The 27922-nt window shown below is 39.8% G+C and overlaps 5 protein-coding genes and 2 pseudogenes across 5 annotated transcripts, besides 12 other annotated features; 3 read left to right on the top strand and 4 right to left on the bottom strand.

Annotated features, from left to right (window-relative positions):
- Positions 1-27922: part of a sequence feature (sequence corresponds to BAC RPCI93-3B10) that runs on past the window's edge.
- Tb927.2.240 (retrotransposon hot spot (RHS) protein, putative) lies at positions 351-2375 on the top strand (the record flags this gene model as incomplete). The annotated part of the gene is made up of 1 exon (XM_946384.1): positions 351-2375. The coding sequence occupies one exon, from the start codon at positions 351-353 to the stop codon at positions 2373-2375; it is 2025 nt and encodes a 674-aa protein (XP_951477.1).
- Positions 3271-3317: a microsatellite.
- Tb927.2.220 lies at positions 3307-4088 on the top strand (annotated as a pseudogene).
- Positions 4105-5677: a mobile genetic element.
- Positions 5429-5677: a mobile genetic element.
- On the bottom strand, positions 6091-7184 carry Tb927.2.200 (annotated as a pseudogene).
- Positions 8701-8722: a sequence feature (AT_rich).
- Positions 8911-8939: a sequence feature (AT_rich).
- Positions 10911-10964: a sequence feature (AT_rich).
- Positions 11145-11173: a sequence feature (AT_rich).
- Positions 11308-11354: a microsatellite.
- Positions 11805-15986, bottom strand: Tb927.2.170 (leucine-rich repeat protein (LRRP), putative; the record flags this gene model as incomplete). The annotated part of the gene is made up of 1 exon (XM_946383.1): positions 11805-15986. One exon carries the CDS (start codon positions 15984-15986, stop codon positions 11805-11807), a length of 4182 nt encoding a protein of 1393 aa, XP_951476.1.
- Tb927.2.160 (hypothetical protein, conserved) lies at positions 16388-16750 on the bottom strand (the record flags this gene model as incomplete). Its single annotated transcript, XM_946382.1, has 1 exon — positions 16388-16750. One exon carries the CDS (start codon positions 16748-16750, stop codon positions 16388-16390), a length of 363 nt encoding a protein of 120 aa, XP_951475.1.
- Positions 18392-18631, bottom strand: Tb927.2.150 (hypothetical protein; the record flags this gene model as incomplete). Its single annotated transcript, XM_946381.1, has 1 exon — positions 18392-18631. The coding sequence occupies one exon, from the start codon at positions 18629-18631 to the stop codon at positions 18392-18394; it is 240 nt and encodes a 79-aa protein (XP_951474.1).
- Positions 20534-20558: a sequence feature (AT_rich).
- Positions 21267-21301: a microsatellite.
- Positions 22069-22094: a sequence feature (AT_rich).
- On the top strand, positions 23751-26240 carry Tb927.2.100 (retrotransposon hot spot (RHS) protein, putative; the record flags this gene model as incomplete). The annotated part of the gene is made up of 1 exon (XM_946380.1): positions 23751-26240. One exon carries the CDS (start codon positions 23751-23753, stop codon positions 26238-26240), a length of 2490 nt encoding a protein of 829 aa, XP_951473.1.

The following is a 27922-nucleotide window of genomic DNA, read 5'->3' as shown; positions in this document are numbered from 1 at the left end:
CATATATATATCTAAGTATATTATTTTTTCTGAAATGATTGTGTTTTATGAATGGGAATTGTTGTTTGAGCTTTCCTCCAAACAGAAATGTTTATTCATACTGTCATACCTCATTTGTGCTTAAGTTGCTGTGAGTTCTTAACACATGATAAGATTTGTATTGAATCTCAATTTTAGTAAATAGTTTCCATCTGCCATATTAATTCCTAATATTCATTGATTGTATATTTGCTTTAGTTTATAAGCGTATCCATTTTAAATTTCCTCATCTTAATTTTTTTCATTATTTATGTTACAAAGAAAGGAAATAACACAACACACTCAGTTAAGATTATTATTCGGAGAGTGAAATGAATCAGAACGGCGGTAGTGTGGGAGATACTCGGAATATTTTAAATGGATGGTTGAATGGTGCGTACCGCCCGATGAAGAGACAAGCCGGCCGAGAAAACGAGAACCCATTAGAAACCGGAGAGGGCAAGTCTCTCGAAGAGAAATTATACGATACCATTTATGATGCGAAATTGAGTCATATTATTATCGACGATGGAACTCAAACATTGGGAATGAGGTTGGTTGATGGAATGCCCAATGAGGGTTTGATGTGGAAGGATGAGGAAGTTGATGTCGTGCCTGAAATTGAGGAAGCTCTTGAACAGAAGCCGGAACGCACTAAAGGAGTGGAGCTGTTGGTTCTTACGTCTGAAATGGGTTGGCCATATACAGGCTTTGCCCGGGGAAGTAACAGTGACATATTCATTCGCAGAGAAGAGCTCCGTGTATGGAATGTTGTAAGGAATGGAATTGAATTATGGCGTACACAACGTGTTATGCCAAGATGTCTTTATTTTCCACGATCATACCTTGCCATTGGTAACCCGGGGATTGGAAAATCTCAGAATTTGGGTTCTTTTATCCTCTACAAGTTACTGCATTATGATGCGGAAGAGTTGCCTATTGTTGCGTATTTCTGCGGTGTAGCCGCATATATATTTGAGAAATCTGGTGGTGGTGGCGTTGGCAGAGTTAGGGAGTACAGTAAAGAAGCGGCTATAACGTTTATGAAGAATATATCATCTAATACACGTGGTTATATTATTTATGACTTCGTCAACAAAGGTGAGCAGCCACCGGCAGATGTGGCTCCAAAATGGGGAAGCATTTTGATCAGTTCACCTAATGAAAGAAATTTTGACAGCTGGTTCCAGCAGAGGGAAAGATGTGCACGTATTGTTGTTAACTGCTGGGAAATGAGTGAAATGCGGGCTTTCTTCTCACGTGTGGGACCCAAGCTTTTTCCTCAAGCCACGCCTGTTGAGTTGAGGGAAAAGTGGAACATGTATGAGAACCGTGTGGAGCATGTTGGACCTTCACTTCGTTATGTGTTCGATGAAGCAAAGCATGCCACGCGTGAGGACGACATAGACAATGAAATAAATTCCATCAAGTCCCATAAGCGGCGTGAACTCTATATTGGCGTGGTGGGTAACAAAGGCGAATGGAGAGAAAGTGACGCGTCTCACAAACTCGTGAAGATTGTTCGTGCCTGTGGGAGAAACAATAGTGAGATATACATATGCGTACCTCACTCTGAATCTATAAAGAAAAGAATTTTGAATGTAGTGTTTTCCGGCATTGCTGAGGAGTGGGCACTGGTGTCTGGTATGACGCGGGACGCATCTGTCACCGGGCATTATTTTGAGAAGAATGCAATTAAATATTTGTGTTCCCCCAGAGTGTTAACTTGCTTCGTAAGCCTAATAACGAAACTTCCAGCAAATGAAAGGGCCAGGCGCACGAGGACACGCAAAAGCATTTTGCAACACGTAAGGGATGACCTCCTCAATGCTTGTCGACCAAACACAGTGTCAGGTGACATCAACTGGGCTGAGTCGAAGGGGGCTCCGGTGGAATTATATGTGCCATGCATTCCCAACTACCCCGTAGCGGATGCATTCTTTATTGTTGATGAAAAGCAGGCTGCACAGGCTTCAGGAACCATAGGGAAGAAAACTATTGTGTTGTTGCAGTTTACTGTTGCCAGCAGCCATGACACAGCAACCGACGAATTCATTCATTTGTTACAATCCCTCTTGCCAACTGCGGAGGGGGGTGGTCACCAGAATGAGGCTACCGTTGAGCAGTTGAAGGAAATTACTGAGATGTTTCACTGGGAAATCATTTACGTTCAGCACTTCGAATCCACAGCGATGAGGTCTGAGCAGAAGTGTGAAATTACACAGGGTAAGGCAAAGCACCGCAGTCACCAGTTTGTGGAGGGATTCTGGAAGAACAATGTGCAGCAGTACCATGTGCAGTATGAGGATAACATAGTTACCAAAATGCTTGCGGTGGCTGCTGTGGGCCGAAGGTAATTGACGAACCTCAGGCAAGCCAACAACGAGGTAAACACTGTGAAGAACGAATGAAAGGGCAAGAGGAGGCGTCACATTTTTTGTCTGGGTAATGGAGTTCACTCATCATATATCCTGGACAGGTTCCTGGCAGCATAACGAACTTGCAGTTGCGTTGGTGTAATCCTTTCGCAACTGTTTACATCCACTCTGCGATTCACCGCACGACGGAAGGCGTACGAAATCCGTGGTATCGATTGTATTTTGCATGTGTTGTCACAATGAAATGGATAGTAACAATGGTATTACATACATCCATTAATGGCAATGTGGCAGCTTGTTGCGTCGTGTCTTATCATTTACATTTTTTTTATTCCTTGAATCGATACGATTATCAAATCATTTTGTGAAAAACTAATTAAACACTGATATACAAGAGGATTGTGAGCACTGTTGTGGTATGGGTGTTAGCATTCTCATCTAGAAGGTTTCCTTTAAGTTCCCATTAAAATCCTTATGTGTTGTGATGGGTTTCTTTATTTTCCCCCTTTCCTTCTGCTGTCCGCTGTGTTATTTTGTGACAGGCAGAATATTGATTCCCGCGTAGGGGTGCGATTGAGTAGGGATCCTCAGAGGCAAATGTGCGGAACCGTTTTGGGTTCTTAGCGCATTGCATGCAATTGTGATTCGCGCTGTCTTGTTTAGGTTAGCATGGAGGGGTCATAAGTCTTGTGATCTTCCACTGTGTTTGTTGGGGAATGTTGTGTCTTTACTGGCAGGGAAGGGGCACAACTCCTTATTAGTAGTAAGTAGGTTCTGCTTTATGGCGCTGAGCTGTCTTTTTGAGGGTGTTCGCTTTTGTGATTATCTTCCTAGAATGAGTGACTCACTGTGGTGTCCTTTTCTACAGTGTAAACTGTCTCTGTCTCTGTTTCTGATTCTATTTTTGTTTATGCTTTTATCGCAAGCTTGTGAAGAATCAGGGGGCAAGTTTTCAGAAGTGTGGAATTCAATAAGGCGTTTCCATAGTAATAGGTTGCATGCGGCAATATATTTTTTGAATTGACTGCGTGGAGGCGAAAAAGGGCCAACTTGATCAATTAACAACTCTATTGAAAATGTGCTGCTGGAAGATTATGCGGGTTTGGATGAAATAAAACTGCATGACTTTTTGAATCAGTTTTCCTCAAACACGTATGACACAGTTAATGTGTCCATGGATGTGTTTGTTAATAATCTCAGAAGATATATTAATGTTGATGCCGAGATTCTTGAGGATATACAGGATACTGACGAGTTTCAATTACTGAGGGCAGTTATTTACCTTCCTAGTAATAGAATTTAAGACATGCAGCAATGGGAGGAGATGGCAAAAGCGCAAATAAGGGAATTTGTTGGTCCCAGGGCGAGAGCAATGCTGGATGCGGCATTGGATACTGCCAAAGAGGCAAGGGAACGAGCTGACCAAACAGCTGGTGGTGCAGAACTGAAAGGAGTATATGAATCCATATACAATGCGACATGGGGTTATGTGGAGTCGGGTCACAATGATTTACCTCTTGGCATGAAGGTAGTGGGTAATTGTGACGGCAAACCCGAGTTGTGGACAGAAGAGGAGGTGAATGTCAGTCACACGCCTTTTGACTTGTGCGACCCACTGCCTCGTCACGGTAATTTAGAGATTGCTGTGCTCACCTCGCAGAAGGGTTGGCCATATAACTCTTTCAGTATTCCGCAGTATGCAATTCAAGAGGGTGCGGAAGATCAACCCTAGTGTGCCTCCACAGTGCCGATGGTGTAACCCGAAACATGCAGCGATAGGACCAACAATACAAACAGCCCCAACTGTTGCGACACGCACTCTTCAGAGAACCTCCGAACCGACCAAATGTACGGAGTGTGATGCCACATACCAATGCCGCTCGAGTGCTGTAACGCATATGGTAAACAAACACGGCTTTGTGCGAGCTGATGCCCTCCGGAGGATCAAATACGGCGATGCAACACCTGCAGTGGACATCCCCCCGGAGCCCCCTCCAGTGGTGGCGATCGTTCCCCTACCATCGAGCACACGAGTCCCGATGAGACCGCAGGTGCTTCATTGTACCTTCTGTGCCTCCAAATTCGCAGTGCCAGGCCGAGTATTTCACCACCTTAGAACAATACATGGCATAGGCAGCGGTAGTTGCCGCGTGAAAAGGGGGCGAGAGAACGAAGACTCATTGCAAGGAGATGGTAGAGCCCCAGCAGCGCCAGCCTCTCAGGATACACGGAAGCTGCCGTTTCAATGTGACCTGTGCGAGGCGAGCTTCGGTACACGTTCTTCCCTGTCACTACACAAGAAATTCAAACATAAAAGCATAGTGAAGGAGGACGGTACCGTGGTGTTGGTGCAATTCCCTCGTAAGCGTGCCCGTGAGGAAAACGTTGACGTCCCGGGGAAGGGCGAGGTGCAGTGTGGTGTGTGCCAAAAAGTGCTCAGTTGCAGGGACTCCCTCATCCGACACTGTAAGGCTTTCCACAAAGGTGAGGGAGTCGAGCTTAAATGCAGCAAAAGCACAAAATTGCGTGCCACTGATTCCCCGCATACAAACACATCCATGTTGGTGTGCCCGACATGCGGAAGGCAGTGTGCTAGCAAAACTGGCCTCACCCTACATCAAAAGAAGATGAACGGTATGAAGGTAGAGCACACTGTTACCAGCCAACGCGGCGACTGTGAAGAAATGTCGCTGCACTTGATGAGCTGTCCCGGTTTGAAGGAGTTACGTGTCAGGTTTGCGGTAGAGGGTGTGTGTGTGCAGCATGTATGTTTCTCTTAAATGCTGGCGCAATTTCTCATTGCGGTTGAACGGAGCCGGCCGCAGGTGAAGTCCTCACCTAAGGTAACAGTCATACAACCCACTCTCCCTTCTGCAACTTCCCCCCTCATTGCCGAATGTGGAGCTAGCAGGAAAAGCACCGGACGCAGGAATAGTCCAGACACCCTCAGAGACAGAGGAGGTATGCTGTCAACAAGCAACAGAAACAGAAAGAGGGGAAGAGAATAATAAACGAATAACAAAAATCAAAACAAAAGGATTGCTAATTGACATCTTTTGGAGAGTCCGGGGTGAGGGACATCTCGCCCCATCTGCTGTGTTCCGTTCAACTGCGGAGCTACAACAAAAAGTTATAGAGAGTGTGTTAGGATGAATAAAAAAATGGAGACTCTGCCACAGTCGCCAGAACGATAGCATCTCAGGGCTCTACGGTGATGGCTGATGGCCGCGCCAGTGGGGGGAAATTCTCACGAAAGCACGAAGAAAATTCCAAAAAAAAAATGCCATTACAGCGATGTGCTGGTCTATAACGTTTCTAAAAGCCAGCGTCCTGTCAGCTAGATATGCTGCTTCGTCGCACTTAATTGTTATCTGCCCTTTTAGGTTGGTGTCAGGCAATGTGTCGCTCGCAGCGTTAGCTGTTGTGCTGCTTACGAGCGCTGCGGCCAAAAGGGCTGTATCGTCTTTTATCTGCGCCTCTCTGCTGAGGTAGGTTAACTCATCGCTGTTCCTGTTAATCATATTCCCGCTTTGTTTTTACCTTGTAATTTTCAACGAACATTGGGTGTAGAAGTCTTCTACAAGTTTTGAGTGCGCCAGTCTGCTGTTGGATTTTTGCTTGGCAGTGCTGCTTCTTTCCTAGTCACTTTGGGAAATTCCAATGAATTTTAATGTCCTTATTTTTACTGTCTTCATAATTTTTTAGCCTTAGATGAGTCCCCTTCTTTAAATGCATCACCACAAATACTTTCATAACCAAAATGCAACCTTTTTCCTGATACTACATAAGTTTGAAGCTTGTTAGGTTTTGATTTATAAATTCCTTACTCGCAAACTTGTAGAACCAAGTTAAGTTTGTCATTATTTCCTTTGCCCTTTCCTTCCATAAGGCGTTGCCCACAAGATGAAGGAACGCAGCTTCTGTAATAGGGCCACTGACTGGGATGGAGAATAAATGTTCTTCATAATCTAATCCAATCATTCCTCGCTTCAAAACAAATTCCTGGCCAACAGCTTCCTCCTGAATCGCACTACAAATAAGTAAAGGATTGTAATTACTCTGGTCCGACCACCACCCGCTGCTCATTTTAAGCATTTCATTAAACGCTTTCTAAAACTTTCTGAATTTCCACACTAGCTATTATACCACAACTGCTCAACTAAGGTTTTTTAGTTATCCACCATTTTAGCAAATGAGTTAGGTTGAGTTTTTCCTTCCCTGAGTAAAGAGCCTTTAAAAACCAATAACATCTCTCCATATTCTCCTTGTGATGTGAGTTCATAAGCAAATCCAACTGAGGTTAATAATACTCAGCTGTCGACATAAATAGAATTGGAGAAATCCGCTTTTCTTTGACTATATCCTCTCCACTAAAATTCTCTTCATTTTCTGCAGTATTTTGTATAAAATATTCCACAGCATTTTCATACTTCTGTCCATCAGTAACAATAACATCAGATCCGTCTGAATGAATTAAAATATCCTCATCACTTGCATTCTGTTTCTTTAAAATTCCATAACCCATGTCGGTCTCGTAACATGGATATACAAAACTCCCATCGCAATTGTAATAATTTCAATGTTACTTAGTTTGGCACTCAATATGAGCCTACACCATCCCTTGTGTTGCATGAGTTTGAACTACAACCACAAAGACCCTTGGTTTCTTAGTATAATTCACTGACACATTGTTTATGTTATTTATTTTCACTTTCAAGAGATACTGTACTTAAATACACAATGTAATAACAACGGTAGTAGTAAATTTCTCAATATACGAAACTTTATTGCCTAATATACCTTTATAATTTTAGGCTGTTATTAGCAAAAAATGTAGAAAACTCAAGGAAGATAAGTCAGATGTACTACTAAGCTGTTTAGTTAAGAAACAGTTTTATATACAGGCATCGACTTGATATTATTATGATGTATCTGCTGCTACATGTTTGCTTAGTGTGTGCAGCTTATCTTTGAGCGTGCATCTACAGTTTTTTGTTTTAGAAGTCAGTTTTAGCAACAGCTGGTGCAGAGCACACTAGAGGAATTCTACTCCTTTATTGCATTCTTTACATTTCACCTCTACGCATAGTTATGTTGATGGAAGTAGCTGGTTGCACTGATTAGTTCAGATATACTAGAAATTTTACCAGTTGCGTGTGCTAGCTATTCCAATTACACGGTTTCCATCATAAGACCCCCATCAGCGTAGCGTTTAAAGCTGCTGCTACTGCAATCATCTCTGAAAAGACTGTATCCATTTTCAGTATAATACCGCAAATTTGTGGGTTATCCTCTTTATCGTCAAGTATCATTTTGTTTTTCGCCGTGCACTCGCATATATTTTCACTTCACTCCGTACTTTCTTTAATTTCTTTTCGTCTTCTCTCTCTCTTTTCCTATCGGTAATGATCACGTACCAACTCCATTTAGACTCTAAACTGGACTGTTTCTCTCCTTCGTTTCCTCTTTAGTCATTTCGTTGTGTGTATAATACCAATCTTCATATTTGCAGGTGAAGCTACACATATTACAGCTACATTTTTTTCTTCCTCCCTCTTACTTTCCTCCATCAATATTTCTCATTCACCTTTGCGTTCTATCTCATACTCGCTTACTCCCATTGCATCATTTTTCATATAGTATTCTTAGAATTGTTTTAAGCGCTTCTATTTTTGGTTTCCAGTTGTTCCATACAACTACTCTTATTATATTCGTATATACACAGTCACAACATACTCCTATCATTATCATTATCCTTACTATGATACGCATAACGAGTATCAATAAAATAAACAAAATAAAAATAGCACTCATTTTTTAATACCCTATCACTATACTACTTTACATCCGTAGTCCACTATTATACAATTTTTAGTAGAAGTTTTATATTTTCGAGTTTTTCAACAATATTCACATTTTCATCAAAAAGTGTTAAAACATATCAAACTTTAGTAAGCGGTAGAAAATTTCCCAAAATGGCAAATATTTCCATACGCCACCTGACTGTCTTCAAAGTGCTGCCCAATTGGTTTTGAATGTAAGTGCAACACAAAAGAAAAAAAGCATTTTAGAGAAATAATTCAGTAATAAAAAAATATGGTTAAACTTCCCCATCACCTTTCTGAAACCTTTTGAACTTTGCGCATCTGCACGCTCAAGGCAAATCAAAGTTTCTCTAACCATTGATGTTTACATTATTTCCAATCGACCATGTTGCTTGAAACAGATGTTGGAAAGAAAATATAAATAATAAAATAGTGATGGATGAAAACCTGAATATTAATACTGACAATAAAAATGGTAGTAATAAAAAATAAATAAAATTACATTCCTTCAGTGCATTGCATTTATGCAGGGAGTATGACTCGTAAAAACCTGTCTCATGGTTAATTATGAATTCATGACAAACAACTCGGTAATGATGCGCCATGAAATGTTTAATCAACGAATCTTACATTCCCCTTATAATACGACGCAAACAGAACAAACATCAGTCGCAACCTGTATTTGTTTCAAAATAATTTATATTTTCTTTTTTTTTTTGCGAGCGTGTAGAAGCAAATAAATACAGCAGCGTGCGCAGAGGATGAAGGGTACAAACAAATGAAACAACGATAAAAAAATTATTTACAAGATTAAAAGAAAGTGCCGTTTGAATAAAGAGAAATGAAGCAAGAGGTGGTGACAAATCGTATGTTTTTAATATACTTACTGCAGATATTTAGTTTGTAACGATTAGTATTATATAAACAGAAACACATGTGATGAAACTCAGGAATATATCAACTAAACCTCAGATTGTTCGACAGACAAGTAAAAAAAAAAAAAAAAGAATAATATGAAAAAAACAACATCTGCTGTTAATATCGCGCAACATATTTCAACAGTTGATTCACACTACAAATTTCTCATAAACATACGATTTAAATCACCACTTGCACATTCCCTTCCGTGTATCGTTGTTTTGACTTCAAACAGCTTACAAGTGTAATCTGCTGATGCCATCTTTACATAATAAAATGAAACTGTTAAAGTTTATCACAGTCCGCAAATTACGGGTTTTAGGTTGCAGTCGTCGGTTGTTCTTCCCTCTGCATAATGGTCTCTCATTAACATACGAATATCTCTCAACAAACATATTCACATTACAGATATTAGGTGATGAATGATTTGAGTCAACTCCTTCCACTTGTAACTTCGTCACGGCATGGTTGCGGCTCACAACAGAAGGAAAGGTGCTTTTGCTCTTAGGTTGAATGATACCTCCAGTTCCAACATAATTCGATATATATATATATATTTCTTTATTTCTACTTTCTGCACTTCTCCACTTTCGTGTTGCCCATACAACAAATATCTCTTTACCCGATAATGAATGAGATGTGGTGTGCTGTTTGGAAACTGAACTACATTTTTAGCTCAGAGTGGAAAAGCTGAGAAAGTGTTTTGGTTTGAAGAGTGAGTCAGTTGAAGCATTCAGCATTTGATAACTCATAAAACATATAATTTATATTTAACCTTCCAATACCATAGCTCGAGCAGAGCAGTTGCTTGTCACAAAGACATTAACCATATGCTAAAATTTTCCACGTCACCAAACCACACTTATATAAACTCACAAAAAATAAATAAGAAATAAGCGGTTGCATATATCATACCACTTCTTGCAATGTAAACCGAAAATAGTGCGTCGTGGAAGTCCGCTTGAAATTAGTAAACGAAAAGATTCCTGTATCATAACACTCTTTCACTATTTTCTGAAGTATTTCAATCTCCAACTAAACATCATGTAAAATACCTTAAAGCCACTCCACTTTCCAATATATAAAAATCCCACCCATGTTTCTCTCATGTGTCATCGCAATGCGTCCTCATGCTTTTAATTTCAGTAGTCATTCACTTCCCAAGTTCCGTAAGCATTTACTGCTAATAATGTAATCAAAACAATTTGGGGATATGATATTCAAATGACAGTTGTTCTTCGATTTCACATGCATCTTGCTTCAGATGCAGCGCTTCTTTTCGTCTCTTTTTTTTTCCTCAAATAAATACATAATATTTGATATTTTACTATTTCGAATCGGTGTGGATTTGTGTAACTTAAATGTGCGGCTGTCCATAACTTATCAGCTAACAGCAGTGTCTAATTAATTTAAGTGTGTGAGGAGGAAATCCTTTTCTTGTTATTGTCAAATAAAAAGTAAATATGAAGAAATACATAATTTACCTCAGCAGTATTTTCTGGAAAGTAATAAACATATACGGATACGGTAAGAAAAGGAAAATAAAATGAATGAAAGGATTTGCTCTCGCCTTCAGTTCTTCTGAGGCATCATGTTGTAAGAAAATAATAGTTCCCAAAGCCAGTGAAATGGTTACTACATTCTCCCATGCACAAGTAGCACAAATGTTAATGGGTTAAGGCGGTACACAACCCTTTGCTGTGCAAGGGAATTCGGAATGTATGACATCTTTACAAAAGTTTGGCCCAAATAATTCTGAAAGGAAATGTAGTAAAATAAATTATGTTATTACAAAAATAAATAAAATAATTTAAAATATTTTAATGAAACAAGGGGATTCGATTACACTGTTTGAGAATATGTATCTGCCAGCAGCAAATGTAAAAAAGAATCACGAGACACGTAATGTGTTTTATTATCGTTTCCCATGTAAGAACTTGGTGCACAACATGCTGCTCTGATATAATTTATTGTAAAGTCACTCTGTCATTTCTTTCAGTAAAACAAATAATAATAATAATAATGAAATATATTCACCATACTTTAATGGTATATAAACTTCACCTCCTCATATCATTGACAGGTATACAGTACTGCAGAATGTTGAGTGCTTTTACTTTTCGGGTGTCGTTATGAGTAAAAATTAAATGTGAATGTTGTGTTTCACGTAATAACAATAAGAACGATAGAAATAATAATAATAATAACGATAATATTTCATTCGACATTTGGGTGAGAGTATGTAGCTGTAAAGACAGAAAAACATACAAGAAATGAGATATTCAATTGACATGGTTGTAGCATAAATGAGCGTAATACAATAATTACTACGCTTGCAACTAAAATACAAATTTCCACTGAGAAAAAAGCCTTGTGCATACACACACACACACACTTTCCTAACTGTTCTTTATTCTTCACAACATATGATTGGTATGACTTAGTAAAATACGAAGCACTTAAATAACCGTAATGAAATCCTCGTATTTCTCGTATTTAATATAGTGTAACATACAATATCATCCATGTGAATTGTTACTGGTATCTGTTTGAGTAATAGTGCCTACAGTGAGCGAACCACTCGAACTGGCTGTTAAATTTAGTAACGTGTTCTCAGCAATAAGTTGTTACAATAATACAAAGTGAAACAATGGATCAAATATTATTAGGTATGTACCCTCCTTTTTCTCAGTTCACAAGAAACATCAAACCAGCCGTACACGTTGTTTAGGTCAACCCAAGAAAGACACGGCAACTCCAAAAGACTTCTGAATCCTTCTGTAGGCCTTCTGGCATCATGGCTCTGACGGAGATGCAATTTTTTAATTGATTTTATTCTCCCAAGTGGTGTAATATCATTGAGCTCCTCACAATAAGAGAGATTGAGCTCCTCAATGGTATGGGGTGGTTGAATTTCCCTGAGGTCTTCATCTGTAATGAGAGAACAAATCAAGTTAAGAATGCGCAACCGCGGAAGAGTGAAAAGTGGACTAAACCCCCACCTTAGCTCTTTGCATCTCCCTATATGCAACTCCTCCAGTGTCTTGATATTAGCAAGACATGAAGCATCGGTCATATCACACGATTCAAGGCTGAGTGTGACGAGGGATTTGCATCTTCTGATATAATATCCACCGTAACGGGTCGTAACTCTGGTGGATTCCAAGTTGAGCACACGAAGTCGTGGTAATTCGCTTAGTGCTTCCCAGCCTGAAGTTATGGGGTAACATCCTCTCAGATTCAATTCCTCCAGTGCCGTAAGCTTTGATATATGAGATATATCTGTTAGTTTCCAACTGGAGGCTAGGTTAAGTGACGTAATTGATCGAGACAGACAAATATAATAAAGTGTGCTATCGTTAATGCGAGATAAACCCAGATACAGCGATCTAAGCCGTGGCAGTTTCCCAAGTGTTCCGACTCCTTCCAGATTATTACCGCATTTCCGCAATGACAATTCCTCAAGGGATGTGATGTTGGAGAGGGGTGTTGTGTCTGTTAACTCCTCGCGCGTTTCAATATTAAGCCTCACGAGAGATTTGCTCGTCCCAATAGATTCAACAGATATATCACTACCACTCACATTTCGCAGATGGAGAAAACGCAACCGTGGAAGTGTACCAAGGGCATTCAGTCCCTTGAGGCCGCCTGAGCAGTTCTTAACTATCAGCTCCTCCAGTGATTGAATTTTATACACCACCGTAACATCTGACAACTTCTTACACCGAAAAAACTTTAGTTTCACCAGCTTTTTGCAACTGCTAAGGCAAGCTATATCTTTAGCGGTGATGTTAGTATCAGATAGAATTGCTACACGTAGTAGAGGCAGCTTCCCGAGCGACTCCCAGCCTTTTCGTATTGCATTGCAGCAGTTAACATTCAGCTCCTCCAGTGTCGATAAGGAAGATAATACTGATATATCAGTTACCCATTTACAATGTGATAAGTTGAGTGATCGCAGCGATTTTGATTCGGAAATATTTTTAGTTGCATCACCATTGATATCCGTATATTTCAGATTCAGTACTCGAAGGCGCGGTAGACAGGAAAATGACGGTATGCAACATACTTCCCGTGCATGATCAAGTACCAACTCCTCCAACGTCGCAATGTCAGAGAGAGCTTTCACAGATATGCGCCCTCTTGACCTCTCAAGATTCAGTTTCACAAGTGACTTACTATTCCCAAGGATGGAACATTGTTGCGCATATCCGTCTCCCATGTAACATTCCTTCATGCTTAGGATACGTGCCTTGGGAAGCGTTCCAAGAGTTTCAATACCTTTTCTGATGTTAGGGCAGCAATCAAGGTTCAACTCCTCAAGCATAGTAATTTTAGAAAGTGCTGTGACGTCTGTTATATCTTTGCAAAACGCAAGGTTGAGTGTATTCAAAGACTTGCACTCGCTAACGTGCCGTATTTTTTCATCATTAATGCGTGTGTTTGACAGTGTGGCTACACGCAGTTGGTGAAGTGTACCAAATACATTCCAACCGGATGTTACATTACAGCAGTTGTCAATGTTGAGTTCCTCCAATGCTGTAAGGGAAGCTATTGCAGAAATAGATGTTATTTTCTTGCAATGCGAAAAATTTAATGACACAAGTGGGATTGAGCTTGTGCAGATATTCTCAAGGGAATTATCATCAACTTGTGTCCGTCCCAAATCCAGTACACGAAGCTGCGGTAGCCTGCCCAGTGTTCCCATTCCAGAGGTTACTTTGTCACAGTAGTGGAGATTCAGTTCCTCAAGTGTAACAAGGTTCGAGAGAGGCGTGACATCACCAAACCCTTTGCAATTCTCAAGACTGAGCCTTACAAGTGATTTACCATTCCCTAGTGAACCAATAACTGAGTCTTCCAACTGTACACCCTTTATGTTCAACACACAAAGCCGTGGCAACTCTCCAAGAACGCTCAGCCCTTTTCTGATGTTTGAACAACTATCAAGATTCAACTCCTCAAGCGTAGTGATGTTGGAGAGAGTTGTAACATCAAGTAACTTATTGCAGAAAGAAAGATCAAGCGTAACAAGGTTTTTGCACTTGCTAAAATAGGATATGCCTCTATCAGTAATATGTGTATTCGAGAGGATTGCCACATGTAGCTGCTGAAGTTTTTCAAGTGCTTCCCATCCTGCATTTATCCTAATACAGTTGCTCAGATTCAGTTCATTCAATGCTTCAAGGCTTGAAATATGGGACACATTTGTCATTTTCCAACAATGGGAAAGGTTGAGGGACACCATTGTCTGCGATAGGCATAAACTTCTGAGAGACTCATTGTCGGTATTTGTGCCAGACAGATCCAACACTTTAAGCTGTGGCAGGTTTCCGAGACATCCAATTCCAGCGTCAATATCCGTGCAGCCGTGAAGGCTTAGTTTTTCCAGAGTCAAAATGTTGGCGAGTGCTTCCACATTACTCAGTCCCGTGATACTCTCCATATTGAGCTGTAAAAGGGATTTTGAGGCACCAATACCAGTAAAGTCAAGGGACGAGATGTGTACCTCCTTTATGTTAAGCACACGCAGGTACGGTAGTGTACCAAGGCAACCCACACCACTAATGATGTCAGCACATTTTTGAATATTCAGCTCCTCGAGTGTAACAATGCTGGATAAGAGTGACATATCACCAAAGCCTGCGCAGTTATCAAGACTGACCTTTACAAGTGATCCACCAGTCCCAACTGAATCGAGAGATGGCTCGCTCAGGTGCACATCCTTCATGTGAAATACACGGAGCTTTGGTAATGCCCACACAACGTCTATCCCCCTTGTTATTCGGCGACAACCGTTAAGGTTCAATTCCTCAATAGCAGTGGCATTGGAGAGTGGATTGATATCTGTCAGCTGAATACAATAAGAAATGTTCAGCCTTTCAAGCGATCCACAGTCACACAAATCCTTCAGACAATTATCTTCCACAGGAACACCACTCAAGTCAAGCATACGCAATCGTAACAACATGCCAAGTGTTCCTATTCCCTTCGTTATGTGGTAACAGCTGTTTAGATTCAACTCTTCAAGCGCTGCAAGCTGTGAAATTGGGGTTGCATCCGTGATATTGTTGCATTCGGATACACTCAATTTGGACAGTTTAGCACATGCACTTATTTCCCCTATACAGGTATCATCAATATCTGTGGAATTTAACTCAAGACACATCAGGTTAGTCAAGCGAGAGATTCCTCTGATATTTGTCAGTTGCATGGTGTCAGTAATAGCCAACTCTTCCAATGTTCCAACACTGAATAAATGGCAAACGTCATTGTTGTCAACATTGTTGCTCCTGAGACAAAGCCTTTTCAACATATCAAGGTTATTCAAAGATATGATATTCACAAGTTTTCCACGCGGATATTCAATGCGTAACTCTTCTAACTGCTTTAGCTTACTGACTCGTTTTAAGTTAAGTTTCCCACCCTTTGATAACGTGATGGTTAATTTCTTAGCTTGAATGCGGCCACAGAGTGAGGAAAGAGCACCTTCATATAGTCCTTCGTCACTGAAGGCATTATCAGCAGCATTATATAACGTTACTCTATGTATGCATTCGGTGTCATCACACACACCACCTTGCCTTTCGCCACTCATAGCTGTGAGATTACTCATGAAACACCTAAGTGCCTTCACACTGCTTTCCAGCCGTGTCGTTTGTTTAATCAATTTCTCATGCTCATTCAGTAATGATACCACAGTTTCATCATTACTGGCGTCACGCGTCTCTTCGGTGATTGTAACGGTGGTGAGTTTATTTTGTTCAGTAGTTGATGGTTCCTTTAAAGCTTCTGACTGCTCAGGTGATGAGATGCGCTGTCGCTTTCTTCCTTGGTTTCCTGACATTGTAGTTCCCGTTTCCGATTCCTTGAGGTGCTGAGTGTTGAGGAAATGCTTTTTCTTTTTTAATAATAGAGCTAAGCGATGAATCAAACGAGGGGGGGGGGGGAAGTGTTATAAGGAAGTAATTGAGGTGCATGCCAAAATGTGTTATGGTCAGTAATCCTAACCTTCATTCAGCAGCCTTTGGGCACAAAAGAAATGATAATTGTAATGAGGTTGTTTTGTATATATATATAGAAATCAATAAGGTGTGGCAAAAATATACTGTTTATTATTCTCAGTTGCTTACACGCTTAGCAGCCACAAGGGATTAATTTTATTCTCGTTGTTGTATTTATGAATTACTGACCCAGTGCCTGGAGCACGCAGCAACAGTAGTTTCTGACAGTAGTATCAGGAAGTCTCTACATTTCCTTAAACCGGAAGCTAACCTTCGCCTTCACGGCCTTCCCTCGCAGGGCAACTAGCATAAAATCGTGATGCATTGATGTCGCAGCATGGAAAGCAAGGTGACACTTGCCTTCCCTTTCATTGGCTGCAATATTTTCCAAAGGCACGGGACACACAACCACAAAGCCGTTAGAATAATCCCAATCCTCACTCTCTCCGCGAGCCACCCATCTATGGTAGTGGCCTGAATTTTCAATTAATGTCACTGCGTGAGCCCAAACGCAGTGACAAAACGGAAAGCGAAGACACATGGAAACACCTCCACGATATGACACACACGCTTTATTTAGCTCGGCCGTAGAAACCAATTGAAACATCTACTGTGAAAACTGAAGGGACAACAGTAATTAGGGAGACATATGGGCACTACGGTTTCCGATTAACTGTGGACAGGCGGAAATGTGTTGATTGATCGTCTTATGTAATCAGCGTTACGGGCGGGGAAATTCCATTCCCAAACTTTGCGTCCCGGTCCCTTTTTCAGGTATTGAAATATCTCTATAAGAAGCTTGGCAATGGGCATTTGTTCATGCATCAGTTTGTGTTCAAATAAAACGAGTGTAAAGCACTCATACATACTAAACCGTTAAGGCATCACAAAAAGGATGTCAACCTAATAATAAGAATCGTAAATATTGTCATCTTCCGAACAGTTTCTGCTCCTCATCCTTCTTCATACTCCCTCAAAAAGTAATGAACCCCCATACGGATCATACACAATATTATCTAGGAGCATTGGAAATAACTCCAGGCTAAATGCAGTTTGGATCAACTTTTTCCTGCTTCTTAAATCATTCTTTAGTATGTCGGTTAATACGAAAATATCAGCCGGGTTAACGCTCTTACATTCTGCATCAAATGGATTCAGATCAGCTCAATATATATTTTCCCTGTTTCGCATGCTTCCTGTAGACTACCATCCTCATTCTCAAGGTCATGCATATAACTGTATTTTGTTGTATACACCTGGAAGAGTGTCGTACAGCTTAACAAAAGGGTACGCGAAGCTGTCAGGTTGAACATACACGGATGCATATGTTTTGGTTTCACATAAGCCAACTGTACTGAATACTGGCTGTTGGTTGCTCCAACCATGTCTCCATGTCCATACACCTTACAATAGGTTAACTCCTCAGTCACTTAATGGAGTTGACAGGTCTGATGTACGACTGTTCATTGAAGGCATGAAGTATCTGCATTCCTAATCTCTCCTTGGATTAAGTCTCGTAAATACAGTTTCCTTGAAAGAAATGTTTCACCTGCATACAGTTTATGCGGACACGGGAATTTAAGAGGGAGATTTGGACTCTCATTATTTGTTCCGCATTTGAAACGATTCCGCCATTCCCCTATGCTGAAGTTGTGAAGCAGCACTGTAATCATCGTGATGTGACATTATTTGATACGCAGTATTGTCGCTTACTCACAATGCCTTTTTGCAGACCCGTCTCCGTTATCATTTTTCTGATTCGTGACAACCGCAACATGGATTCAAAGCAGCTTTACAGACAATTTTCGAAACTGTGCGTGATGATACCGTAACATTTCCAAACAGAGCTGGCAAACCATGTTAACGTCAGAAAAGAAACCAGTTACCCCACATTTACTCAGAGTGAGGGGGAAGAGAAACTCTCAAAAGAAATCACTGTAATGTGCCAAATTCACTAGAATGATTGTACACTAGCAGATGCTACTATCAAATGCACATCCCAACATAAACGACAAAAATACACAGCGGTCCTATCAGTCTAACGTAATCAAGGCGTTATGTCACATGGCTATGATCCATGAGCTTTCATGCTTCAAATAATAAAGGAGACATTGGGTTGTGCTCAGTTTGCATGCACGCGAAGGGATGCAGTAACGCAGCCCGGCATTTTTCACACAAAAAAAGACCATGTGGGTCACCAGGCCTGTTCAATGTTTTAACTCTTTGGGTTAACCTTCAGATTCCATTGCTATTCAGAAGAATCCACAAAATGGTGAGCTTTCTGCACCATCCATAATCCCGATATTCCAGTTGAGAGCAACTGCTGAGTGGAGGGTGAAATGCCGGCCAGCTCTCCATTTTCGTGCGTTTGCCGGCTGCACATGGTCGTGAGGTTCCTTCGGTCCAGTAGCTTTAAGAGTCTTAGTACGAATTGTCTGGACATTGCAAAGGAACACATCCACTTTGCTGGCGCGTTTGTTGGCTCCATTTCTCACTTATATTTTGTATACGGAGCACACGAGTATATGAGAAATAAAGTACAGGCACCCTACTTTCAACTATTCGCAAGATCCACCACCCTTCCAACCATGCATCCAACTCAGGCTTTTAGTCACCACAGACCTCGCTGATATAATGCCTTCAGACTTCTGCACACGTCAGCATCACTCTCTTTCCTTTCGTTTGAAAAAGTCTCCGAAGGCAGTGACGGGGCTATAACAGTCATGTCTGATCCGTTGCAACAGTTCCTACTGCGCTGTGCCGCCATACCAAACATGTCATATGCCGTAGGTTTTAGCGGATAGCTGCTCGGGAGTCTTGGCACCGCCTCCCTGCCTTTTTTACTTTGCCGTTCCTCCCGCTGTGCCTTTCACCCCTTTTCTGACACTCACCGCGTTCATATGCAAACCGCCACTCCAAACTTGAAGCTGTCCAGTTTCTGAGGAGTCGTTGCGGTGGTGACATGCTTCCAAGCGCCGGATAATATTCCTTCCGCCGTGTCACCTGCTGCGTATCCGGCATTTGAGCGTTTGAGCTGCGTGTATTTGGTTACTTTTATGTAGACTTTCTGATTTGGGGTCGCTGTGGCCTGTTGTTGGTTTTTTTTTTTTTGGCTGGCATCCCGCAGCCCTCTGTCCTTAATTCGTCGGCGCTGCCGGTTGTTGTTTTACGGACAGAGTTTCCAGACAGTGTTTCTAAACGGAATTGTACGCCATTCATATTCGTTGCTCTGACATCGTTATCATATTTAGTGGTCTCTTTTCTTACATTTCCCCACATTCCACAAACATATCGCGATGCCTCCCCTTTCACGCTCACATGTCGCGGTCCATCCACCTTGCCAGTTGGTAATTGCGGTTTCAGCGCCACAACCCACGCATTGTTTCGCTTTTTCTCCCCAACGTTTTTGCTCTGGGGGTGACGGTAGCGCTTGGCGTTTCAACGCATTTCGGGAGGGTGCAGCAAAAAGAAAAAAGATTCGTGACGTCTTCATCATATTCTGCCGCCACGACTCTATGGGAGGCATCCCTCACTCTCGAAGCTCAACTGGTGGTTTCTCCGCATTCCACAAACTCAATGCAACTGATGCGCAGCTGCTCTATTTTAACAGCGCCGCGCCGCTTCTTTGCCGCTCCGTTTCCACCATCCTGTAGAATTGGAGGGAGGCGGGCGTGACAAGTGCCTTTCACATTTGGAGTCGGGCATCATGTTTGTTAAATGTGCATTAAATGATGCCTAAAATTAGTAGTGTGACAATGATTGCTGTTGTGTATTTGTATGCACTTAAAGGACACTAGCGGCTGATCTGTAAGTGGTTACGTCTGGTTTCCTCTTTGTGAGTTTGGAGTCAGCTGGACAGCAAATATTCGACGCGTGGATATCACATGCATGTGTGTTGATACTCTTAGTTCTAGGCTAGCAGTTTGTTGAAACAGCACCTGAAGGAATACGTTTTCTTTTTCTTTCAATAACCAATACATTGCTTTGCAAGGGTCTCGTATTCCAAGTGTCTCGTCAAGTGGCTTTAACTGTGGGATTGGAGGCGCTGATACCGTTTCCTGTGTTGCGTGCAGTTGAAGAGTCGTGTTGTTTTGTATATATATTGGCACTCTCATTTGTAAGAAGGGTTGCGTGGTTAACTTCTTTGTTCGTTCTTTTTTGAAGGATGTCTGGCCCCTGTTGGTGAAGTCTTGAGTATTTTCATCCTGCTTTCTTCTACGAGAGTAACTCTTCAATAAAATAAGAAGCAAGAATGATATTTTGCCATGGTACAATTGCGAAATTTAGAACTGTGAAGCTAGTGACTAAAAATACGAGTTAGTTTCTTGTTATAACTTTCAAAAGTATCATTTATAAACATGGACGAAAGATAATGAAATCAGAGGAAGTCAAAAAAAATAATAATAAAAAAAATACTGAGTAGACTGTGGTACATGCTTCATAATATATTGCTACGATTCAAAAAGCTAGTTATCCGCTACAACCCCTGAATTCTTCTTTTTATTTTTTGTTTCCGCAAAAAGGAAAAAATAGGCGAATGACTTCCCTTGTAGAACAAGAATGCTTAAAATCTGAGACATGTTAATACCGCATTCCGAGTCAAGGGACTGCCGATTACATTTCATCATTTCTACACACACACAGACATACATACTGAGTAAATATTGGAATGATTATGTTAAGAAGATGTCACATATGTATATTCGAGTTGTATTAGTTTTACCACATATGTGTGTTATGTACTCTTTATAATTCAAGTGTGAGGGTGGCGAATTATAATATGTGGTAAATATTTGTATCATATATATTTGTGTTTTTACAAGTTTTAAATTTTATTTATGTTTCTATTTTTGGTTAATTTGTGCTTACATCACCAGTAACATCCTTTACTGTTTCCCTGTTTGAACATTTTGTGTTTGCATCTGACACTCACAAACAAGTTATAATCTGTATTATGAAACTGTGTTCTTTACATTACCTTTTGTTTGATTCTTTTTTTTTCCATTTTCCAAAGCTTCATGTAATGATGCAAAATAGAAATAATTTGATTCTATTATTCTTAGGAAGAGTGTAATATCATAGGTTTGTGATAATTTATATGTTAAGCAATATTATGTCCAAATTATATATATGTGTAAATATATATATATATATATATTATTTGTGTTGTGACATATGGAATCCTGAAAGCATATGAAAGAAATTGAAGTAATTCTCTGTGAATTATATAAGGATGTAAAGGCATAAAAAGGAGACCATGTGAGGAAAATTGGGAACTTATTGATTATAAGTACCATCACATTTCTTTGCAATTCCACCATGTGTTGAATTATACAGAAAGTTTCTTTTAATCACTACTGAACTGCGAATATGGTGAAGGAAATATCTCAAAGATATTGTCCCAATGATTTGTTTGTTTGTTTATTTGTGGAAAATAGTTTCGTAATGATGTATTTGGCAAATTAAAAACTTTATGGATGATTAGTGCACACTGCTACACGAGAAACTGAATGCAGAAGTAAATGAAATTATTTTTATTTTGTGAACGATATTGAGGAATATTATATGTGGAATACTTCCAGTATGAGGGAATAAGGAAATATGTAAAAAAATGCAAAATGACTTACAGTTGTATTGTAAAGAATAATGAATAATACTCATGAGTTACAGTAACACAAGAAATAAAATAAGGCAGACACTTTTGATAGTAAATTGCAACATGCGTAGTGACACTTTACCAATATGGCTTCATATACCTCATGTAGTTTATGTATATATTTCAAAGATGGAAACCCGTTGCTATCATTTTCAGATACTCAATATTTATGCGCTATTATTTCCTATTGGCAACAACGAGTTTATGTTTGCAGCTATGAAGTTTGGATGAATGACTTGCACTCATCTGTCAGTAAATGAATTCGGATGTTATTTATATTTATATTTTTTTAATTGCATGCAGCGGTCGCTTTGTGTTATGGATTCTCGAGCATGTTAAAGTTATGATCAGTAACTTCCTTCATGCATATAAAAGTGTAATCAGGCATTGGAAATGTAATTGATGGTAGCAAACAACCATTCAATACCTTTTTTTTTTGAAAATGTTATATGAGTTGCACTTTCTTTCAATTGTACTGCATGCAATGCCCGTCATAACATATGTATGGAATTATGTGAATTATTATTTGAAACCATTGGAAACTTAATGGAGAAGGAAGGGAATGTTGATAGAATAATATTTTTGATATTTTGAATTATGTTATCTTCCATAACTATTGTGTTTAGTCAATTTATTTCTACTATGACTCACTGTTACATATCCACATGCAGGTGTATAATGTAATTATATCCCTTCCTTTCTATAATGTGTAATTGTTTTTATTTGTAATCCACCAACTATTGAATATTTATAAGGAAAGTGCGAAACGTGTTTCATTTTATTATCTGTCAGTTCACGCTTATTCTCTTTATTACCTTTATTTGTTATATATTTTTAAGTTGTTTCAATGTGTTGTTTTATGTTTTTGTTATTCCAATAGCTTCGTGTATGTGAGCAATAGGAAACTTACAATGATGATACAATAGGTGTGGACACGTACTGAAAGGGAATTGTATCATTACATATTTAATTTGCGTAAATGAAAGGAGGGAAAATAAAAGATATGTTATGATAATCTTTTACGGTTTCCTCAATTAATTGTGTTAATTTTATTCCAATTTTTTACAATATGTTTTACAATCACCATTATAAAAGGTGTGTGAATTCATCAAACAACGATGGCACATAAGATTCATGTGAATGTGTGGGGCTGAATTAGTTGTTGATAGTTGTGAGCAATGAGGAGGCAAGTAATTCAATTTTATTTCTACTGAGGGCAAAATGATGTTTTTGTTTATTATGAAAGTAAACAGAAATACCTTCTGGTTATCTGATGCAAAAAGACTATCAGTTTTTTTTTACCTGTCCTACAGACATTATTTAATATTCTCCTTTAGAAGTAAGTGAATACACGGCGGAGGGGATAAGTGATTTCAACTTCAATGAGTTTATCAGTGAAACTGAATGTTACGTATTGTAAAAATGGGGAGGATATACAAAGAAGCAATTGTGTAGTGCGTATTCATGTGTGTGTATATCTATATGTTGTGCCGATACTCTTTTTCTTCGCTTCATTAATATCCATATATTTTTTTGTTTATTGTTTTACTTGATTTTAATTGATAGAATTTGACTCTCTTTAAATATTGATTATATATACGTAGTGTTGATGCAGGTGTATGAGGCAGTAATATTTTTTGTTTCCATATTATTCATGGTTTAAAAAGAAATGATGTATGAAGTTCATTATATTTAGCACATAATAATGAAGCAAGGGAAATATTTATACAGCTGCTATATTTTGAAATTGTTCCTCTCAATACCAAATGCACTATGATATCATATTATACAAACTATAGTGAGTAAACATTATCCTCCTCTATTACATTTGATATTGTGTTACACTGTTCACCCGCTATTGTTTTCTTATCTATTATTTTACTTCAGTTATTTATAATTTCAGAGAAAAAAGGAAAGGAAAGGAAGTTAAGTTAATAATATTAAGAGAGTTATGTCAAGGGCAAATAGTCCCGCAGCTCCACAAGGAAATAATGCAAACCAACAAGTGGCAGATAATTTTGGAGCAGCCGTGAGGAGACCGCGGGATGAAAATGTACCGCCACCGCCTGCTGCTGCTCAGCCTCCACAAATACGGCAGAGAACTGAAGAGAGGCCCAACTGGACAATGGATAGTAAGGTGAGGAATGTGCTGCTGGAAGATTATGCGGGTTTGCGTAATATGACGCTGCATGACTTTTTGCTGAAAAAGTTTTTAAACACGTATAACACAGAGAATGTGGCCATGGATGTGTTTGTTCAAAGCCCACGGGATTATATTTTGGATGCCAGGATTCTAGAAAGGATACAGCGGCTTGATGAGTTTGAGGAATATAAAGAATTATATAACCAATTCTCTGAAATGAAGCGGAAAGCAAGGTATCTTGACGAAAAGGAAATTAGCACCCTCAGTCAGTGGGAGGAGAAGGGGACAGTGGAAATAAGGGAATTTGTTGGTCCCGTGGCGAGGGGAAGGTTGGATGCTGCAGTGATAGCCGCCAAGAGAGCGGAAAAGCGAGCTGTCCTAGCAGCTGATGGTAGCGAACTGAGAGGATTGTATGATTCCATTTGCAATGCGAAATGGAGCTATGTGATGTCGGGCTATGATGAAGAGCCACTTGGATTGAAAGTGTTCGATGGAAGACCGCCGCGCATGTGGACGAAGGAGGAAGTTGATGTAAGTCACGTTCCGAAAACTATGAACGAACCACTTCCTCGTCACGGTAACTTGGAGATTGCGGTACTCACATCTCAAGTGGGTTGGCCATACACGTCTTTCGAAAAGAACCCAAATGATTATGATATTAATCACAAGAAGGGAGTGGGGTACGTTTTTAATAGTGATGTTTATATCCGCAGGGAAACACTGAGGGTGTGGCATAAGGTTAAGGAACGGCTTAACCAGTGGCTTATGGGTGAAGTGGCTATCAATCCGATGTTTCATGTTGTTATTGGTACGCCTGGTATTGGTAAATCCTTTTCCGTGGGATCCCTACTGTTATACAAACTACTGCATTATGAAGCGAGTCAACTTCAGATTATCATATACGTTGTGAGGGGTAAGGCGTACGTGTTTCACAAACCCATAGGTGGTCGAGCAGGATATGTTACGTTTTACAGTAATTATGAGAATGCATTTACAGTTGTTGAGCAAATAGTCAGAGATTCGAGTAGCGGTGAGGATATCAAGGGATACCTCATATTCGACGTGGACAAGGACCATCATGCTCCAGTGAAACCACCTGTTGGTTGTGCCGGTATTGCTTTGAGTTCTCCAAACGTTAGACAATTCCATGAATGGTCCAAGCAAAACACCGCCTCACATATTTACATAAACTGTGATACATTGAAGGATTTGGAAGCCATACACATATCGAGGTGGGGGAAAATTGCTCCTGCTTACGGTTGGAGTCCTCCAGTTGCGAAAGAGAAAATTGAAAGAGAATGGCAAGAAATTCAAGGTCGAATTCTTTTCGTTGGTCCACTGCTTCGTCATATAGGTAATTTGGTTTCGTATGACAGTCAGTGGACACTAATTCGGGGATACATTAACAAATTGAATGATACATATATGAATGATTACGCAGAAATTTTCCAAAACGCAGCTATGTGGCAAACAGACAAAGCATCACACAAGTTGGTGAGGGTTGTTCGAGTGAAGGAGGAGGAGCTTCTGAGTGATACGTATCGCTGCAGACCGCTTTCATCTTACACGGGACAAGCTATTTTAGACTTTCTGAGACCTTGGTTACTGAATAAATATGCTGCAATGTCTGCTTTGCTGTCTAACCGCGCTCTCACTGCCCACCTGTTTGAGAAGAGTGGCATTGAAGCACTGTCGCATGAGGATACGCTAATTGAGTTGGCAAGGGAGTTGCAGGGCCTCTCATTTGCTAGGAATCAAATTCCACAAAGTGTGCTGCAGGTGCTGCAAGAACCAAGACTCATTGGTCCTTCGATTGAGGTTCCTGAGGATGTTCCAATTGTAGCTGGAGCTGAAATTCAATACATGAAATTGTACAAGCCGCAATCAAGGAGTTTCCCAGTTGTTGATGCGTTCTTTTTTGTTGAGAACCAGAAGACTTTTGTGGGACTACAATTCACAATTTCCGATAAACATCCCTGCAGCGTCGGAGGGTTATTGAAGATGAAAAGGTATTTGCGAAGTTACTTCCAAGGTTGGGACAATTTTTCCAATGATATGGTATGGGAAATAATATATGTTCAAAGGGTTGATAGCGAAAAAATTACGAAACCACAACCTTGCAGCATGACCAACAGAGAAGATGGACAAGATAATGAAGGTGAAAAAAGGTTTTGGGAACAGGAGGTGCGTCAATTCTCAGTTTCTCTTAGTAACCACATTACTGCACTATACGTTGAATTGAAAGCAAGAGGTAACAATAACAACGGAGTTAACAATAGAGGTGGTAACAATGCATAGGGTGCGGAAGGAAAGTTGTCAGGTAACTTGAGCGAACAGAGAAGTATTTCCTAGGATTAAGTAACATACGAGTAAGTTCATTAGGATGGTGAGCATTTCAAACACAAATTTGCGATGCGTATCATTCCACGTAGCTGAGTGTCGATAATCCTCAAGCTACTTGATACTTTTTTACTCTCTTCTTACATTTCCATTTCCTATTAGTAATTTTTTGTTTATACAGAGCGATACGACAGAACATTGTAAAACGAGTGTGAAGGGTCTGGCTTTATTTGTATGACTGTAGTGAAGGCATGTAACTTCCTTTCCCTCTTGTTGGGTCATTTCATTATGTATTATCTCTTACATCATATACTTCTTGCTTTTTATTTGTTTTTTTCTTTACTCCACTCAAGAGAACCTTCATTGAAAGATACAAATAGGGACACGTGTACTGAGCATTTGCTCGCTCCTTTCTTTGCGAGAGAATTATTTGGTGCATCATAAGCATTAAGGGAGACGTTTCTCCACATCTGCAAGTATCTTTATTTTAAAATGGGAAACAATAATATCAGAACATGCACGCATTTACAGTTCTACAAGGCCAGAGCTCACTCTTGACTTTTAGCTGAATATATATATCAATATACATTTTTTTTCCGATGATAATGCAAAATAATATTGTGTTATACATTCATGGAAGATCAAGGACATTTATGTTTTTGTGCTCATAATATTTTACACATGATGAGTTACAGCAGCCTTTATTTATTTGTGCAGGTGCAACTTATATGTCTGCGATATGTATGGTGGTGTTATTTGTTTGAGTTGTTTATTGGGTGTGAATAATACCTTTGCTAGGGATTATACTGCATGTGTTCAATAAACCATCTTAATGCGTTTGCTTTTATTGAAAACTTGCATTGAGAATGTTTTGGGCTTATGTTTTCTCATAATACTCAACTATTCTTTTACTCTCGCACTGAAGCTGTATGCAAGAAGGAAGGTGTAAGTTTAAAAAACTTAGTTTTTGAAGTGCCAAACATTCCCACTTCAGTACGCCCATCACTAACAGAAATTACAAATCTTCACAGAGTGGTGAGTTTGTGTGGGAGTTTCCGAACTGACGGGAAGAGATGTGAATGTACGAAGTAAGAACAGAAGAATATCACCTGATGTGTTCTTTTTGAATTTTTATAAAGCAACGAGACACGATGTTACACATATGGTCAAGTGAAGTATTGCACTACAACTTGTCAAGTGAACAAATTTGCAGCAACTAAAGGGAAATAAATGCAACAACAGGTCCCTGAAGCAGGGAGTTGAGTGTTCTTTAATTATAGCATAACCAAAGCTTCACAAAGGAAACACCTTGAGAAACATTCTACGATGGGAAAGTATCAACCGTGCAGGAGAAATTCACCTGAAAGGGGTGGAGAATAAAACGGTGCATCACTCTTTAAATAAAAAATACAGCGGCTCTCAACAGCTGGGGACTCAAAAAGAATAATGGAGTGACACCAAGAGCACTTTCACAACCAATAGTAAACTCATTGGTGAAAGGAATTATTATTATTGTTCTTATTTTTATTGCAGTTCCCACACACAAAGCCATCCGTACATCATGGCATTGGTTTCAGGAGCCAATAGAATAGCAAAGTGAATGTTACTGAGGACTAAAACATTTGAGCGATAGGGAATTC

This window comes from Trypanosoma brucei, chromosome 2 (assembly GCF_000002445.2).
Source record: "Trypanosoma brucei brucei TREU927 chromosome 2, complete sequence".
NCBI classification, from domain to species: domain Eukaryota; phylum Euglenozoa; class Kinetoplastea; order Trypanosomatida; family Trypanosomatidae; genus Trypanosoma; species Trypanosoma brucei.
Note: the sequence above shows the minus strand (reverse complement) of the source record. Positions and strands in the feature narration are given on the sequence as shown.